The 18,660-nt window shown below is 38.5% G+C and overlaps 1 protein-coding gene across 2 annotated transcripts in view; it reads left to right on the top strand.

The window, feature by feature from the left end:
• KLHL18 (Kelch like family member 18) overlaps positions 1-18,660 on the top strand; it is a 59,923-nt gene that overhangs the window by 22,409 nt on the left and 18,854 nt on the right. Inside the window, exon 9 of one of the 2 annotated variants that reach the window (XM_065233285.1) lies at positions 17,559-17,597. The exons of the other annotated variant lie outside the window; for it this stretch is intronic. Within the exon in view, the coding sequence (XP_065089357.1) occupies positions 17,559-17,597 (39 nt within the window). The remainder of the gene's footprint in view (positions 1-17,558; positions 17,598-18,660) is intronic. 2 annotated transcript variants of the gene reach the window in all.

The following is an 18,660-nucleotide window of genomic DNA, read 5'->3' as shown; positions in this document are numbered from 1 at the left end:
TCAAATCGAGGAATTTGGCAAAACTTGTGAGATATATGATTTGACAAATGAATCGAGGAATGCTGTGAGTTTGACACTAACAACTACTGACAGCATAGCGCCACCTTCTATGGACGAAAAGTAAAACCGAAAAATAATGTATGCAGATTTCAACATTTTTATTAAATTTTTGTTTGTGGAGGCAAAACGAGAAAAAATATTTGGTAGGGGTGTTGCGACATAATATAAGCCACCTTCTGCACCAATATTTTTTTTTAAAGGGTCAAGAAAAAGTCTCTAATTTAATAAAATAATCATTTTCCGGTTTTCTGCGTACAAAACAAATCGCCATAACTTCTGTTTATTACTGTCACCTGTTGAAATATGGTTGCAATTATTTCCGAAACAAGTTTTGCAAAATTTCCGGAAAGAACTGCTTTTGTAAAAAAGTAGGAATAAAAATATTTTACTATTTCGTCAAACCATCGATCTCTCAGCTACTGGAAGCAAATTAATTGGTAGTTGGGTTAATCTCATAAACCTTCCATTTGCATGGCTTGAAATTTAATCTGGTTTGCAATCTGCTCACTATGCTCAAAATATAGTAAGAAAATTGCCAGCAATAACGGTTGGAAATTTCCTAACTTTTTTTTCGGGGATATGGCATTCGGGGAAATGGCACATTCGGGGAAACGGCATCCGGGGAAATGGGTATTCGGGGAAATGGCGTTCGGGGAAATGGCGTTCGGGGAAGTGACATTCGGGGAAACGACATTCGGGGAAATGTAGCACAATCGCCACCCACACTTGTTCAGTCGTGTTCCAGGAATCGTCATCGATAACTTCTATTTTCAGCTTGGAATTGACTGCGATTTCCTACTAAAGGACGAACACGAAATTATTGCGACACCGAAAATGTCATGCCAATTTTCTTATAATGTTTAGAATCAAACCAAAATTTTAGGGTAGTTTTATACATATATTTACTTCAAAAATCAAAAGAAAAGTTAATCGATGGAGCCTTGAGTGTAAAATTGAACGCATTTTCGCTTGATGCCCTCCATCAAAGTCTTTACAGTGTCATCCGGTACCAGTTTCTCAGTTTTTTTTTTCCATTTTCTTAACATGTCCTTCTCGTCTTTTACTGTCTTCTTGCTTTTCCGAAGTTCCCGCTTCATTATTGCCTAGTACTGCTCCACCGGGCGCAGCTCCGGACAGTTTGGCGGATTCATGTTCTTTGGAACAAAATGGACAGAATTGGCCTCATACCACTCCAGGACACTTTTAGAATAGTGGCATGATGCCAAATCTGGCCAAAATAGCGGAGCTTCGTCGTGCTGCTGCAAGAACGGCAAAAGGCGCTTCTCGAGGCACTCAGATTTGTAGATCTCGCCATTTACTGTGCCCTTTGTCACGAAAGGCTCACTCCTCAGTCCGCAAGAGCAGATGGCCTGCTAAATGAGATATTTGGAGGCGAACTTCGACATTTTCTTCTTCTTAAATTTGTCGTCCACATCGAACTTGCTCTTGCCGGTGAAAAACTCCAACCCCGGAATTTGCTTAAAATCGGCTTTTATCTATATTTTGCCAATCGGCAGCCATATTTTGTCAGCATCTTTTCGTAGAGCTTCCGTGCCCGAGTTTTAGCCGTCGATTGTTGCCGCTCATCGCGGTTTGGGAAGTTCTGTACCTTGTATGTATGTAGTCCAGCTCTCTTCTTTGCATTCTGGACGTAGCTCTGCGACATGCCGATCTTTTTAGCCAAATCACGGCTTGAGACGTTGGGATTTGCTTTAATCATCCGCTTCACCTTTCCCTCCGTCTTTTTGTTCTCCGGTCCCGGTTTTCTTCCAGCTCCTTTGCCGTGGTCCAACGTCAACCGCTCCTGGAACCGCTTCAACACTCTGGAGACGGTTGAATGGTGAATGTTCAACATTTTTCCCAACTGCCGGTGCGACAGGTCAGGAAATTCCAGGTGTTTGGAAAGAATTTGTTCTCTCAACTCGCGTTGGTTCACCTCCATTTTCGTTGAATCGAAAAACACGACTTCGAATTTGACAGCATGTACACAATACACATCAATGAGAAAGTGTGCAAAATTTGGTTGATTTTTACCCAATGGTAAAAAAGTTATGCCCTGTTGAATGTGTCGCAATAATTTCGTGTTCGCCCTTTATTATTCGTGTTTCGATCGCAGCGAAATATGTCGTAGCCAGCACCAAAGACATAGTTTGAAATGGTTCGATAATTGAGGCATGTTTCGGTCAAAACTATAAAGTCGTAACAGTGATCCACGATGGCCAGATGATAATCTTCCACGGGGCCGTTCATACCGCCTACGTTCTGATAGTAAATCGTTATGTCCGACCTCCGCTGTTCGGGAACAATGGAAGGTTCAGCGTGTGGTTGCATTTGGGAGCTGGTAGATGTCACTTGTCGGAGGAAGGATGTTCGAGTAGAACTGCTGGAAACATACTTTCAGGCGATAATAAATTCGTCGGTTGATCATACTTGCCAATAATAGGAGTGTGGAAGACCCCTTCTCCCATCTCAAACGCAGGGCCGGCACGACTGCTGGTCGCTGGCATGAGGGGCTTCCTCGGGGCAGACGGCAAGAATGCGTCCCGGAGAGCAGTTGACTGTGATGGCTCCATGTTGGTTTCCATGGTTTTTTTTACGTTTTTGTTCAGATTATAACGAGGATAATAACTACCTTGGGAGTTGAAGTAAATCATTCAAATAGCTGAATTTAGCGATAGTGTCATAGCGTCATTCGATGAAGAATTAAGTGAAACGAGTTTACCTCATTTGCTTGGTCAATCTGCTGTGGCATCCCATCTCCAATACTCATCACCTGTTGGTGGAGTATCATCGGTAATATGCTGTTCAATTCCAGCGTGTTTTCCGGAACTGGAATCAGATGTGTTTAGTGTCTCTGTCCAGTTAGTAGTAGATCGGAACGGTGATTCGTTTTTGGTCAGCGAAGCAAAAATAGTAGGGCAATGGTGCCGTGACCAGGATAGCGCGAACCGATTCTACTTCGATCAATAATGAACAACAAAGTGGCAACCGTATCATCAACAATCAATACGAAACTAACGATTTTAACTTGGCTCACTACTTGACTAGCCTATTGGTCCCAAGCAAATCGATTAACGTACCCCATTCTAGTATAAATTCCAGTACTACACTATGTTTCTTTTGATTCGCTTTGAAAGTTTGACAGGTAAAATGAGGGGTTCGTGAATTTTCCTTTGTTTCCAGAGGTGAGCCAAAAAGTTTAGCTCGTTTCTTCGGAACCTTCTAGTCTTAGAGTTACCTCTATGGTATCATCATTGTAGGTTCTACTCAGCTGTGGAATACATGCAATGCCAATAGTCAACAGCAGTTTCAGCAGCAGCAAAATTAAAACCGTTGGTTTTGGCGGGCCGGTATGTTCGTGCAATCGACATTTACCGCCTTTACCCTAAGTAATGAAATAGTTTCTGTTTTTACCAATAGATGTCACGATTCGATGTCAATTGGTTTAATCATTATGTTATGTATAATAAATAAATGAACTGTACATATAGTTCGTATGCCTCCGCCATGGCAAGATGGCCCAACAGTCGGTCTGTTTTTTTATCTATTAAAAATATCACAACGTAGGAAAACGAAGTTACGTGCGCGATCATAATGGTACTTCTTTAAGCTAGTGCCTTAAATTGTACCTTTTGAGAATAAACGGTCTTACTGACTCGAGGTCGTCCCTTAAGCGTTTTTGGTGCAGGTTAAACTTTTGACGGTTGTCGGATTCACCGCGTCTACGTCTACGGAGCTTACGCAGAAGTGATACGCAATTCGGTAGAGCTTGTCAAACGCTTTTGAGCTTATGTAGTATAGAATTTGTTCGATACGGTCGCGAAATCTTGAAATGATTGATACGTTCTTTAAATTAACTAATTTGATACACAGCTCAGTAGTAAATAAGTAGAATATCTAGGGAGGAAACCAAAATTAATCAACTTGCCAACAACTTTTTAAATGATAATATGCCTTTTTTGTCTCGCACAGCTTTCGGAACTCGCGCGGTTTTCGTAACTTACATAATTAAGATATTTCGTTCGAAACGGATTTACTTATTCAATCGGTTTACTACGCGGGTGTATCTACGTGCACACGTCACAGCATTTTTTCCATAACTATTTTGAAACAATACACACGGAATCCAGTGTTTAAGCTGCCAACATAGGCTAGTCCTTCTGCTGTATAAAGATAGAAGTAACATTTATTCAAATGTGTCAAGTCTTGAAAAATAAGCTCCAGCTTAATACCCAATAAAAAAACAACAACAACAACATTGCCAAAAATGTTAAAACTTTTTAATAGATCTGGAGATTTGGAAGATTCAATTGCATTTGCTTTACGGAGCAGTTCATTGTTCATTTTCTGTAACATTTCAAAATGATCGAGTCTAAAATTCATCAATTTTAAATTATTTTTCGCTCATTCCGTATCGAGCGCTGAGCTAGTTGACTGGTCTCTTCATACGACACTCGTTTTTTTTTACCGCGTTTCAATTGTGATCGATCATCATCAAATCATCACCATCATCATCGCATCATCTCCGTCAATAGCCGCATCGTAGCAGCAGCAAACGGAATACCTAGCTGCACCGGCTGATAGCTTGTTTACACAGCCGGCATAAGTATTAGACAATACATTTTGCAAGTCCATTGCCTCCCTATTGCTAAGAGAAGAGGTGACAATACGGATGCGAAAATGAACCACTTTTCTGTCAAACGTGAACCAGCTCCTGATTGGCCGATTTCATGTGCGTAAGATAGAGATAGAGATAGATAAATATAGAGATAGAGATAAAAGTAAAAGAGGAAGAAGCCAATCGTCACCTCTTCCTCTTAGCCCTATTGTAGTTTAATTTTGCCTCATGGCGCGTGACCTCTCAGTATGGGGAGTATGGTTCATAGTGAGACAACTTGTTGCAACTAGATATAAGTTTTTTCTCTCTTTGATTTGCTTGTACGCCATGCAAAAAAAAAATAATTACTAGTAATTAAAATTAATCAATTGTTGAAGGTTTTTTTTTTCCTTCTTAAGCGGTTGCGGTTACCGCTTTTGCGCAACACTTATGGTATCTTCCGATGCCTACCGTCGACGAACCAGGTATTACCAACCACTTTCGAAAGGACCATGGGTTGTCTTTTTTTCGGCCTAAAAATAAACCTTTGAAAACTCTCGACATTTCGAGATAGTTGCTGCGTAAGTATCCGGGAATCTTGGTACATAAGGAGAAATTCAACAAACTGCGTGTAGAAACACCGAAATATGATGTAGCAAATAAAATTGCTGTTCACGAGCTGTTTAGTGTTGAGTACAACATCTACATCCCGTCTCGAGATATAGAGATCGAAAGCGTGGTCTCCGACGTGAGTCTGTCTGTCGAGGACTTCAAACGTGCCTCGGGTTGTTTTAAAAACAGAAAAATCACAAGCGAGCTTGTAAAGATACTGGATGTTAGCGAAGATAACATATCAAGAAGACTGGCAACTCTGCCAGAATCCATGCGACATATTCAGTAGCGCTACACTCGAGCGAAGGTGGAAATAACGCATAGAGAAATAAGCAAATACACAAACCATTCTTCTGAGGTTGTAATCTTTGCTATCCAATTCGTTCGAAGCATTTACCTTTTCGCGTTTACCAGATGACGCGGTTGTGCCGGTCTCATAGCGGTCGTATTAAAAAATGGTAGAGTTGCCAGTATTCTTGATTTGATGTCTTCGATGTTAGGCAACTGCATTCAGCATCTTTACAAAGTTAATCAGCATTCAGTCTCGTTTCGGGTGACTTTCGCTGGTTCAGTTCTCCCAACTTTGTCAAAGTTGATGGTGCTTTTTTTCTGGTGCATTGTTTGTACAGAGGGTTTATAATTGTACCAACTGCAAAAGGCTGGGACACTCGGCCAGCCATTGCGACAACAAAACTCGTTGTGGCAATTGTGATGAAAACCACAAAGAGGATTCTTGCCACAAATAATCAGTAAAATTCGCTTACTTTGGCGAGAATTCTCACCCCTTGCAGGAGTGCCCGATGTACAAGCAACACTCCGATAAAGTGCAGCGTTCAATCTCATGACGCTCCAAGCAGACAAATGCTCAAATGGTGAAGGCTGCATCAGCCGTCCAAGATGCAAACCAATTTTTGATTTTGTCAGCTGAAGAATCGGACTCTGACTCATGCGATGAGGGTGATTCTACGGTGGTACATAAAACCGAAGGCTCCTGCTGATCAAATTCCTGGCTGCAGCAAGAATTTTAAGCCATTGCCCAACAAAGATAAGAAAAATAAAAAAGCTGCTCCTTAAACTTCTCAAAAGAAATCCAAGTCCGAACGAGGTTTGCTAGCTTTTTCGGACATTGTGGAATTCATATTAAGCATATTCAACATACAAGACCCTCTAAGTTTGGTTTCTGCCTTGCTTCCAACGTTAGAATCATATCTTAAGCAATTGATTGTTTCATGGCCCCTCCTTGCATCAATCATATCTTTCGATAGATAATTCATCGGACGAGGTCGAAGATATGATCACTGTACTACAGTGGAACTGCCGTAGTCTAGTGCCTAAACTAGACTCGTTCAAATTTTTACTTCACAATTCTGACTGTGATATATTTGCTCTCTGTGAAACATGTCTTTCTTCCGATAAAAAACTCAACTTCCACGATTATAACATTATACGCCTGGATAGAGACGATTCTTATGGAGGAGTACTTTTAGGGATCAAAAAGTGCTACCCTTTCTACAAAATGTCCCTTCCTGCTCTATCAGGCGTCGAAATCGTCACTTGCCAAATAAATGTGAAGAACAAAAACCTTTGTATAGCTTCAGTATACCACCACCACCAAGAACCTCCATTAACCGTAGTCAACTCTAGAATTTAGTTTCGATTCTTCCATCTCCAGTATTGATTCTGGGTGATATGAACTCCCATGGTACTGGGTGGGGCGATCTATATGATGACAATAAAGCGTCTATTTTTTACGATTTATGTGACGGCTTCAATTTGACAATTTGAGCCGAAGATTTTGCTATTCGTGTCGCTTCACCAGTGTTCAAGGTGAAGCGACACGTATAGCAAAACCTTCGGCTCGAAAAAGCCGACTCGACCTATCTTTATGTTCAAGATCGCTATCATTGGATTGTCAGTGGAAGCGATCATTTGCCAATTATCATTTCAATTAAGTGGGGTCCTCACTCTGCAGAACCATCTTGAGTTCCATTTGATCTCGACTGGCAGAAATATGCAACGGCGGTGACAATCGATGTCGAATCAATAGATACGCTTCCACCATTGGAAGAATATCGATTCCTCGCCGATTTGATGTACAAAAGCTCACTGGAAGCACAAAAACGAAAAGTTCCAAGTGCACCCTTCAAAAGCAGACCAGCCACACCTGGATGGGACGAAGAAAGCACAAAATTGTATGTAGAAAAATCTGATGCCTTCAAAGCTTTTCTTAGACTCAAAACCTCCACATACTTCGAGGAATACTCAAAGCTTGAGACAAAGCTGAAACAATTAATCAAAGCAAAAAAACGCGTTTATTGGCTCAATTTCGTCGAGGGACTCTCACGTGAAACCTCAATGAACGTGAACCTTGTTGAGGGTGGCTCGCAACATGTGTAAACGCTCATCTTCTAATGAGAGTGAAAAATACTCCAACCGATGGATATTCAATTTCGCTAAAAAGGATTCCCGATTCTTCGAGAAGCGTCTCTGAGCGACGGCTCTCTAGATAGACCATTCACAAAACTGGAATTCTCTATGGCTCTTTTTTCATCGAACAACTCCTCACCGGGATGCAATATGATTAAATTCAATCTTCTGAAAAATCTCGCAGATATCGCTATCAGACGCTTGCTAGACTTATTCAATTCTTTACTAGAACAACATTGTACCGCCTGAATGGAGACAGGTCAAAGTAATAGCCATTAAAAAACCTGACAAACCAGCGTCTGACCATAACTCATACCGTCCGATTGCTATGCTTTCGTGCATTAGGAAATTGTTGGAGAAAATGATCCTTCGGAGATTCGATCAGTGGGTCGAAGCAAATAGCTTGATATCAAATACACAGTTTGGGTTCCACAAGAGCAAAGGAACGAACGATTGTCTAGCGCTGCTTTCCACAGATACTCAACTGGTCTTTGCACACAAGGAGCAATTGGCTTCAGTATTCATTAAGGGGGCTTTTGATTCAGTTTCCATTAAAATTCTGTCAGACAATCTGCACAGATGAGGACTTTCTGGAATTTTCAATAATTTCTTGTACAATTTGTTGTCAGAAAAGCAAATATACTTTTCTCTTGGAAACTGACAACTTCCAGAATTAGTAACATGGGGCTGCCCCAAGGCTCCTGAGACTTTATAATTTTTATATCAAAGATGTCGAACAATTATCTCTGTTCTAGAGTACCGTAAAACAGGGTAACATTGATAGTTTTTAAAGTATATTCTAAATATTTTTTACAGCAATGAATGTTTTTCAAATATTATGTTTTTAAAACAAGTACACTGAAGTCTTTTTTTACGCGATTTTTTACGCGTTTTTTACGCGGTTTTTTTTACACGGTTAGTGCTGCATGTCGCAATTTACGCGGTACGTTTTAAACGATTTCTCGACAACGATACAACCTATCGACTTGATTCCAGTCACATTATCCGTTTCAAGCTATAGGTAATCGAATGGCATACTTAGAAAAAATCACAATTTTTGGTGTAAATACAGAAATTTTTAAAATATGTCTATATGGACCATAGCATGCTATAATTTTGAATGGCATCAAAATCCGATTTATATAAAATATTTAAGCATGTGAAAAATCAAAATCTCGGTAGTTTTTTTTACGCGGTTTTTTTTTACGCGGCACGTAAAAAGCATAAAAAGCGACTCTAGTGTACTGAGGATCCAAAAGTTAATTCGATAGTAATATGTTGAACGAAAATTAAAGCATTTGCACTATTTTTTAAGTTTTGTGACCGAATTTCAGTATTTTGATTTGGGTTACTTTGATAGTGCTCGATGAATGTAGAAAAAAATAAAAATTAGTGAAACTATTTAGTTTTTTAAATATGTAACTTCGAATGAGTATATAATCAGAAAACTTAATTAGCAACAAGAATACAACATTGAATTTGTGATGACTGTATCGGAAATACATTTCATAAGTGATGGTTTGAGTGATTTTTCGAGAAACACGAAAATTGTTTGTTTTTAAATATTTTTATAAAATATGTAACACATACTATATAAAAACTATATACGATATCAACGGCACCCTAAGCTACAATATGGAACCAATGTTTCTAATTTTGAAAAAAGCACAACGAGCAAATTTATTCCTTACATTATACTATCAAAGTTACCAGCATTATCAAAGATACCCCGTTTTACGGTACGGCTCTTTCTGCTTTCTCTCGGCAAAAAATAGTCACCTAATAAAATTTGAACGAATTCAATATCGTTGTCTGCGTATATAACACCCCTCCAGAACCGTTTCTGGGAGCTCTCTCTCTCAGAATACTAATCAAATGCGGAGTGACGAACACACTTATAATTGCAAATTTTGAAGAAATTCTTGGGCTGAACACACAATCTCGATTTATGAGAATCTACCACCAGTACATATAGTCAGATATGTGTCTTCCTTGTTACACTCCAGACCGTGCTCACTTCACCAATCGCAGTTCCTCAATTGAATATGATCTGACCATGAAACAAGCAACTCATGGGATTCCCGATCAACTTCGACATATTATTATCCCACGTATTTTTACTGAAAAGTACCAACGAGTCAATTGCATGAAAAGATATTTTACAGACGGGTCCCGTCTCAATGGATCCACTGCCTTCGGTGGCTTCAATGAAAACTCTAGCGCCTTCCGCAAGCTTCAGGAACCTTGTGCTATATTTGTTGCTGAGCTGGCAGCAATCAACTTCGCATTGGGGATGATTTCCAATATGCCCACATACCATTACTTCATCTTCTCGGATAGTCTCAGTTCGATCGAGGCTATTCGGTCGATGAAACAAGTTAGGCACTCATCTTATTTCCTTTCAGAGGTAAGGGAGCAGATGAGTGTGCTGGTCGAAAGATCATATATGATTTGTATGGGTCCCCTCACATTGCTCAATCTCAGGCAATGAGAAGGCAGACTCTCTAGCAAAGGTGGGCGTGCAGGAAGTCGAATTTTATGACAGGCAAATTTCACACGATGAATTTAACCATTTAGTTTGCAAACCGATTGAGACACTGGAAATCTTGGATGGTGGTTACATTCAATTATTCCTAATGTTTCTTCGAGTGCGTTGTTTAAAGGCTTGGGCTTAAGTCGTGAATTCATCCGCGTGATGAGTAGACTTATGTCCAAGCACTACTCGCAAGATGTTCATCTCAATAGAATAAACCTCGTGGACAGTTACATCTGTCGGTGTGGAAACGGTTACGATGACGGATAATGACGCCGCCAGAGAGCGACTTTTGGATACCCTCGAGGCCCAAGGAAGACAACCCTATGTTCCTATCAGAGACGTGTTGGGAACTCGCGATATCTGCTATACTGCCCATAATCGCATATCAGTCCCATATGTATAGGGAATCAAGCAAAGGTGGGACTGATATGCGATTATGGGCAGTATACACACTAAGATTATTTTACCGAAATTTGTGAAATTTTTCCGAAATCTCAACAGCTGAACGTACGGTAAACCACCAAACGTTCAGCTGTTGAGATTTCGGTAAAATAATCTTAGTGTGTATGCAGTCGGTTTATGTGTTTCTTCAAATATCTAGTATAAGAATTTAATTACTTTGTCTTTCGCCTCTCTTTATTAGTTTTTTTTTCTTGTCCCACCGTCACCATGAGCCTCATCGTCGCCCACTGGTCACCCAACCCGAGCAAAGTCCAGCATCAAAATGACAGCAAATTGAAATCAAGTTTTGATATCAACATCAATCTGAAATCATAATTTGATACGCGATTGACAAATTTTTTTTTCATTTTGCTGTAGATTTTCTCTTCAAAAATATGTTGTTGCGGGTTTGTTTTCATTGCCTTAGCATAACATCAAATTGAATACTTGTTTTGTTATCAACAGGAAAAATTGATATCAAATTGAGTTTTCAGTTAGCTCTCACTGATAGCAGATATAGTTTTCAATATGATGTAACATGAAGATTTTTTTGCTCTCAATTTTGATATTTTAACCGTTAAAACGATCAAAACGACGACAACCTGAGTAATCATAATCAGATTTTAATTTGATTTCAGACTTTGCTTGGGACCATATTTGTCGAACTCCAGACGAATCTAGAACCGAACTACCATTCATACTGGCGACAACGCTCTGATGAGACAACGAAAACCCACACCCTAGCTCCTCCCCTGATCCTATCCTTCGACAATGCACTCTTCTAACCTCGAGTAAGCCGCGAGTATTCAGCCCAACTTCTACTAGACATATAATTAAGTGAATTTGAACAATGAATTATCGGCTCCGTAAAGCTAACGCGATTGAGCTTCCAAATAAACGAACTGGATAAAAAAAATTCACGAAAAAAAAACACCGTTGTGCGTTTAGGGTTAACAAATAATTTGGTTTTATTCATGTTTTTACAAATCTTGAAATAAATGATGAATGACAATTCACTTCTTTTTTCAACTTCTAAAAGTCCAGATAAATATACACAGAAGTCTTTTTTTACACGGTTTTTTTTACGCGGTTTTTTTTTTACACGGTTATTTTTACACGGTTTTTCGCTATTTACACGGTACGTTTTTAACGATTTCTCGACAACGATACAACCTATCGACTTGATTTCAATCCCATTATCCGTTTCAAGCTATTGGTAATCGAATGGCATACTTTAAAAAAAAAATCACAATTTTTGGTGTAAATACAGAAATTTTTAAAGTATGTCTATATGGACCATTAATTACAAATGGCATCAAAATCCGATTTTTTAAAAACATTTAAACATGTGAAAAATCAAAATCTCGTAGGTTTTTTTTTACACGGTTTTTTTTTTACGCGGACCCCGTGTAAAAAAAAGACCTGAGTGTATACTATTTCTCATTTCGACATCGGGGTCTTCTTTTTTTATTTGGCATTATTACGTCCATACTGAGACATTACGCCGGCCCTCAACTTAGTATTCTAGATGCACTTCCAAGGTTGTTAATTGAGAGCTTTCTAAGCCTGTACCATTTTTACAGTAGTATTATTGTGCGGCAAGCACAATCATACCCCAGGGAAGTCGAGAAATGTTACAACCCGAAAAATTCTTAGACCGGACTGGGATTCGAACCTAGTTTTTTTTAAGTATGTAGGAAATGTCGTTTATGTTCAAAATAAAAAGAAGTGGGCCTAAAAATGAGAACCCTGGGGTACCCCAGAGGTGACTGAAATTGGTTCTGAAAGTTTATTTTGAAAGCGGACTATTTGTTTACGATGTGTTAGGTATGATTGAAGCCAATTCAAAAGTCCAGGCTCCATTCCAATTTTCTGCAATTTGAGGATTAATAATGGTATGTCGATGCGGTCAAATGCTTTACTGAAGTCGGTGTATAGCGCTTCAACGTGCTTGCCACTGTTCAACGGTTTAATAATGAAAGATACATATTCTAGAAGATTAGAGGTAGTTAAGCGAGTTATTATTATTATTATTATTATTATTATTATTATTATTATTATTATTATTATTATTATTATTATTATTATTATTATTATTATTATTATTATTATTATTATTGTTATTATTATTATTATTATTATTATTTTATTATTATTATTATAGAGACTTTTAGCCTTAAGTTGGTTCGTCTCTACAGGGAAAACTTATGATGAAGTAAAGGCGGAACGCAAAATTAAGTGCAAAAAGACGAAGAAGATCAAGAAGATAAAGCGGAAAATAGCAAAATGAAGAAGACGACACCGATGGAAATCCGGAGAAATCGTGAAGACATGGAAAAGGAAATCAAAGCAATGGAATTAAAGAAGGATGAAGAAAGAAGATGATGAAGAAGTAAAGAAAATAATTTGAAGTATGGTGAGATGAAAGAAGAAGATAGTGCATGAAGAAGAATACCATTAAGCAACAAATGATCAGAAGTGAAGAAAATATAAGAAGATGACGCAGCCAATTCAGCAAGATGAAGGAGACCCGTCAACAAAATATCAAGATGGCGGATAACAAGAAACGGACGAAGGCTACGAACAAAAACGAAGATGATGAAGAAAGAAGATGAAGAAAAGGTAGAAAAAGTAAAAGTGAAATTCATTGAGAAGAAGAAGTAAAAAAGATGCAATGTTATGATCAACGATGAACCAGAAGGAGACGAAACAAAGCTAAGTGCAATCAACCATCAACACTAACACTCACACCCACACATCATTACACAACATTGAATCAGACATGAATGCATCAATGGATGTAAAATGTATTAAGTAAATACAAAAAAAAAAAATTATTATTATTATTATTATTATTATTATTATTATTATTATTATTATTATTATTATTATTATTATTATTATTATTATTCTTGTACGAACACGTCTAGCCAACCGAGAGTGGTATGAACCCAAGCCGCATATTGTTTGGGATGTGAAACGGAAGGTGAAAGCTGGGGACCCCCCGAATACAGTGCGTCCCATCGTGCAGGAGTTGCTGGCTAACCGGTTTAGCCGTGCTTTGGCTATTTATACGGATGGTTCTAAATGCGAGAACATAGTTGGAGCAGGTGTATTTAGTAGCAGCATTCAGCAAGCAATAGGTCTTCCGTCACAATGTAGCGTTTTTTCGGCGGAGGCCTTTGCAATCAAGTCGGCCGTCATCGCTGCAAGAGCATCAACCGAATGTGTTATAATTCTGTCTGATTCGGCCAGCTGTCTTTCGACCATAGGGAGTGGTAGATCGCAGCATCCGTGGATCCAGGAAATCGAGCGCTTACTACGTGGACGGCCGATCCACCTTTGTTGGATCCCTGGTCATGCCGGAATTCGCGGTAACGAAGAAGCAGACCGTCTAGCCAATGAAGCACGAAACAGTCCACCAATCAACGTTGCCGTACCAAGAGTTGATTCCATCAAGAACATGAACCAAGTCTTTCGTCAGCTATGGGAAGCACGTTGGGCACAATTGACAGATGTGAAGCTGAAGGAGGTCAAAAGGGAAACGAAGAAGTGGATCGATCAGTACAGCTCTACCGATCAACGCATACTCACTCGTCTGCGCATTGGTCATACTAGGGTTACGCATGAATTTTTGCTGAAGAAAACAGCTCCGCCATCATGTGAATGCTGTGGGACCGTTGTTGACGTTCATCACATTATTCTGCACTGCAGAAAATTTGAAGCGGCCAGGACGAAATACGGAATCGATTCCACAAGCCTTTTTACGGCGTTACGCAACGATGATGATTATGAGAAGCGGTTGCTGAAGTTTCTGCATGAAACCAAACTTTATCGGAAGCTTTGAAGGGCGAAGATAGAATGGAAAGGAAAATGCAGGATATAGGAAGAAAACGAAGCGGAGGATGAAGAACAAGCAAGCGATGCAGAAGAAAAATGAAATCTGAATGGAAGAAGATGTCGGACAGGAAATGGAAGAAGATGCAGTGGAAGAATGTTACCGATGAATGTTGGAAGCAAATGAGTTCATGAAGAAGATGCTGAATGGAAATCGAAGAAGATAAAGTGAAAAAGGACGAAGATGAAGCAGGAAACGAAAGTACTACAGAAGACATGAATGATTATGAAGATGCAGAAGAATGAAGATAAATGTGATGCGCAAGGAAGGAACGGAGAAATCGAAAAATAATGTGGAAAAGATATATGGAAACTCATGAAGAATGAAGATGGTGAATATATATATAGAAGAAGTAAAGAAGAAATTTATGGAGAAGAAGTGTAAACCATGAGATGAGCATGCAGACGATGAACCAGGAAACGAGCAAACGATAAGAAAGCTAAGTGAATTTTGAATTGTATCGTAAACACTAACACTCACCCTCACATCACTCTGAACACACTCACACACTGTTTACACAAAAATCAATTCAACTGACATGAATGCATCCGCAGGATGTAAAATGTCAATAATAAACAACAACAACAACAACAAAAACTATTATTATTATTATTATTATTATTTTTATTATTATTATTATTATTATTATTATTATAATTATTATTATTATTATTATTATTATTATTTTATTATTATTATTATAGAGACTTTTAGCCTTAAGTTGGTTCGTCTCTACAGGGAAAATTGGTGTTAATATCTAAATAATAACTGCATTATTTTCTTGCGGACTAGTTTTGATTTTAACACAAATTGGCAATGTTTGAAAAATCATTGCTCTGGAATTTATCGATAAATTTTAAATCATACCTGAGCTATGATTTTTCAAACATTGCCAGTTTATCGTTACACATTTAACCGAAGGCTGCGTGTTCGGAGTGGACCAATGTACCCGTTTAGTTAAACCAGGATTAAGGCTTGAGCGGAGGTCAAGAAATTGACCTTAAGCCGCTTGATTACAGTAGACGTTAGCTAAGTGAAAAACCTTGAACTGAAAGAAATACTCAGTTAATGGATGCTTACCTGTCAAAATTTAAATTAAATTTGGTGACATGAACCGGATGAGCACGGATGTATTTTAAATATTTTGTATTATTTGATTTGACACATGATATGCATGAGGCCTCCCTTAGCTCAGTCGGTAAAGGCGCAGCTACAAAGCAAGACCATGATGGAGGTGGCTGGGTTCGATTCTCGGTTCGGTCTAGGAATTTTTCGGGTTTGGAAAATTTCTCGACTTCCCTGGGCATTTTTTTCCTCTGTTCGGTACCTAACACTACTGTGACCAGTAAATTGATCTATTGTAGTATATCCCGTGTCATTAGTTTAGTGCATGTCGTACTCCATCACTATTGAGAAATGATGAAGTATTCGATTTTTTTACAGTTGCCACTCTTGCATTTATCGCAAGGATCCGACTCTAATTGAAAGGTCCCGCTATTTATACCCTACGGAGTGTTGAAACACCCTCCAAAGGCGTGCCCCTTTGTCAGTCAAAATTGGATTCCTTAGCAACAAAATTAAGGTATGACACCGATAATGACCATGCATCAGAACCCTAGTCTTAACCACTTCAAACTAGGGAACAACGAATAGAAGATTAGGAATCCCAGAGATGAAGACTACTAACTCATTTTTTTCCTTGTTTCAAGATCATCCTCGGTAGACAAAGCCGAGTCTTGTCACTATCAACAAGGCATAAAAATCCTGTTCCCCTAGTTTGAAGTAGTCAGGACTAGGAATCGGTGGTAGATCTTACAGTAACGTACCACGAAAAGGTGATTTACCCACGTTACGGAGCATAGAAGTATGATTGGACTTGCCACGCAATAATATCAATGCAAAAATGGTACAGGCATCGAAAGCTCTCAATTGTGCAATTAATGGAATAATTATTTTCTTTCTATTTTTTTTTCAAACCAGTTTAGTATGCATACGAAGCATATAATTTAAAGTATTTCACTAAATACATATATAATATACTGAAGACATTTCTCTCATGTAGAAGAATTATAGGAAATCTGCAAAACTGATAGATTTAAAGCTTTGTTCAAAAACAAGGAATTTTTATAGAAGAAACCAGGAAAACCGGGAAAAACCAGGAATTTAAAATCAGAATTTCACTTGCCACCCTGCCACCATTCAAGTCTAAATTTGAAGAGATTTTGAAAAATTTAGTTTTATTATTTATGATCAAATCTAGCAGTTTTTATTAAACTGGAAAAATTATTATGTACAACTGGGAATTCAATTCTTCTTCACAGTTGATTTAAAGGCAGCTTTATGATCACTTTCTTGAGTTAGTGTATTTTCGCAAATATATTTTTATTCGACATATTTAACGTTATAACGTGTGTACGTGGACATTAATAATACCTCCACCAGTATGTGAAGTTCGGGAAAATCAGGAAAGTTTGACAATAATTGTTCGGGAAAATTGGCCTTGATTTTTTTTCGTTCCTAGGTACAACATTAACGATACTCTACGTGGTTACTCTAAGTTTATAAAATACATATACACTTAGTACTATTTTGTAACTATAATCTAAACCAAATGCCTTTAAGTAAAATTTGCCGTGGACTGAGCAAAATAAGCCGAATATTGTTGTTCTTATTAATCCATTCACTAGGTAAATGGTATTATCGTTACAGTTGAAAGCCAGAATAATCCACTAGCGACAATCGATTTTACTCTCGTTCTGTACGTTAAACATAGTGTCGGAAGTAGTGCGCTGTAATCTCACAATGATGCGCTATACAGTGCACTATTTCCGACATTATGTTCAACGTACAGAACGAGAGTAAAGTCGATTGTCGCATGTGGGTTATTCCGGTTTTCAATTGTACGGTTGGTAAAATTCGGGGTAGTTGGTAACACATTTTGTTTACATTATTTCATTCGAACTTACATGAATTCTTTCTTATTTTAGGTGGCGTTGCCCCGTTGGGAGGATATGTGTATGCACTAGGTAAGCGCGAGCCAATTTAGTTTAATATGATTGATTATTGGCGATGACGGCGACTCTGTAGCTATTTACTCCTATGGTAACATGGCGACATATCATAAGAAAACGTCAGACTGTGCCACAGTGGGACAGAAAAAAGACGATCATAACCTTTTACACACCTTTCCTGGTGTTTTAGTGTTTAGGTGTCTTCGAAGAAGTTTCATGAAATGTTGTTTTGCATCAACTTTTTGTAATCACAAGATAATATGTGTACATATGTACAGATATTGTTTAAAATCTAACACTGCTTCTTGATTCAAAATTCGTCCTACGAGTTTCAATTCAGTCCTAACGCATTAAAATGCCTTTATATTTTCTTCGTCCTACGGATAAACGTAGAAAAAAGGGAATTCTCTAGGAGCGCTTCTTTTGTTTTGAGAACAATAAGTGTAAATATTCATACAATGCTCTCTAAAAGAATTTACGTTGTAGCTAATGAACTAACGCATCGGAATAAACCTATTATTGATTTGTGCTTGGTGAAATCATTGATATTATTGATCTTTTCTGATCGATAGAACGGAAATGGGCGATTACGAGGAAGTAGTGCTCTACACTATAATGATATTTTGTACTTTTTTTCTTGATTTGTTTTCTGTCGATCTTGTTTTCCATGCTGAGCACCAATACTACAGACGCCAGGGAGGCAGTTCCCACACCTGGACCCTACTTATCGACCCATCAACTCATGAACCGAAGACCAACGGCTTTACTTCCCTACTTCCGGAAGGAAGGCGTGATCAGAGATGATATGCCTCAGAACATCCCGGCGGCGCCGACTGGGATTGAACCCAGGCCTGCTGGGGTGTGAGGTTATCACGCTTACCACTATACCACCGGCGCCGCTATATGATACACATAAAACATGTCAAATTCGCCCTCAGGTAGTGAAAATCAGCGATTTTACGACTTGCGAGCGCTCACTCTGAGTGAACGCTCACGAATCATAAAACCTTTTTTTTTGTAAACTTTTGAAATATCCCAAGAAATAATTTCTAATCCCAACAGCTCTTCTTAAAATTAC

Source organism: Ochlerotatus camptorhynchus, unplaced genomic scaffold (genome assembly GCF_037179485.1).
Source record: "Ochlerotatus camptorhynchus isolate MF236.1 unplaced genomic scaffold, CSIRO-AGI_Acam_v1.1 ptg000395l, whole genome shotgun sequence".
Taxonomy (NCBI): Eukaryota; Metazoa; Arthropoda; class Insecta; order Diptera; family Culicidae; genus Ochlerotatus; species Ochlerotatus camptorhynchus.
The sequence above is the reverse complement of the archived record's forward strand: the minus strand, read 5'-3'. Positions and strand labels throughout refer to the sequence as shown.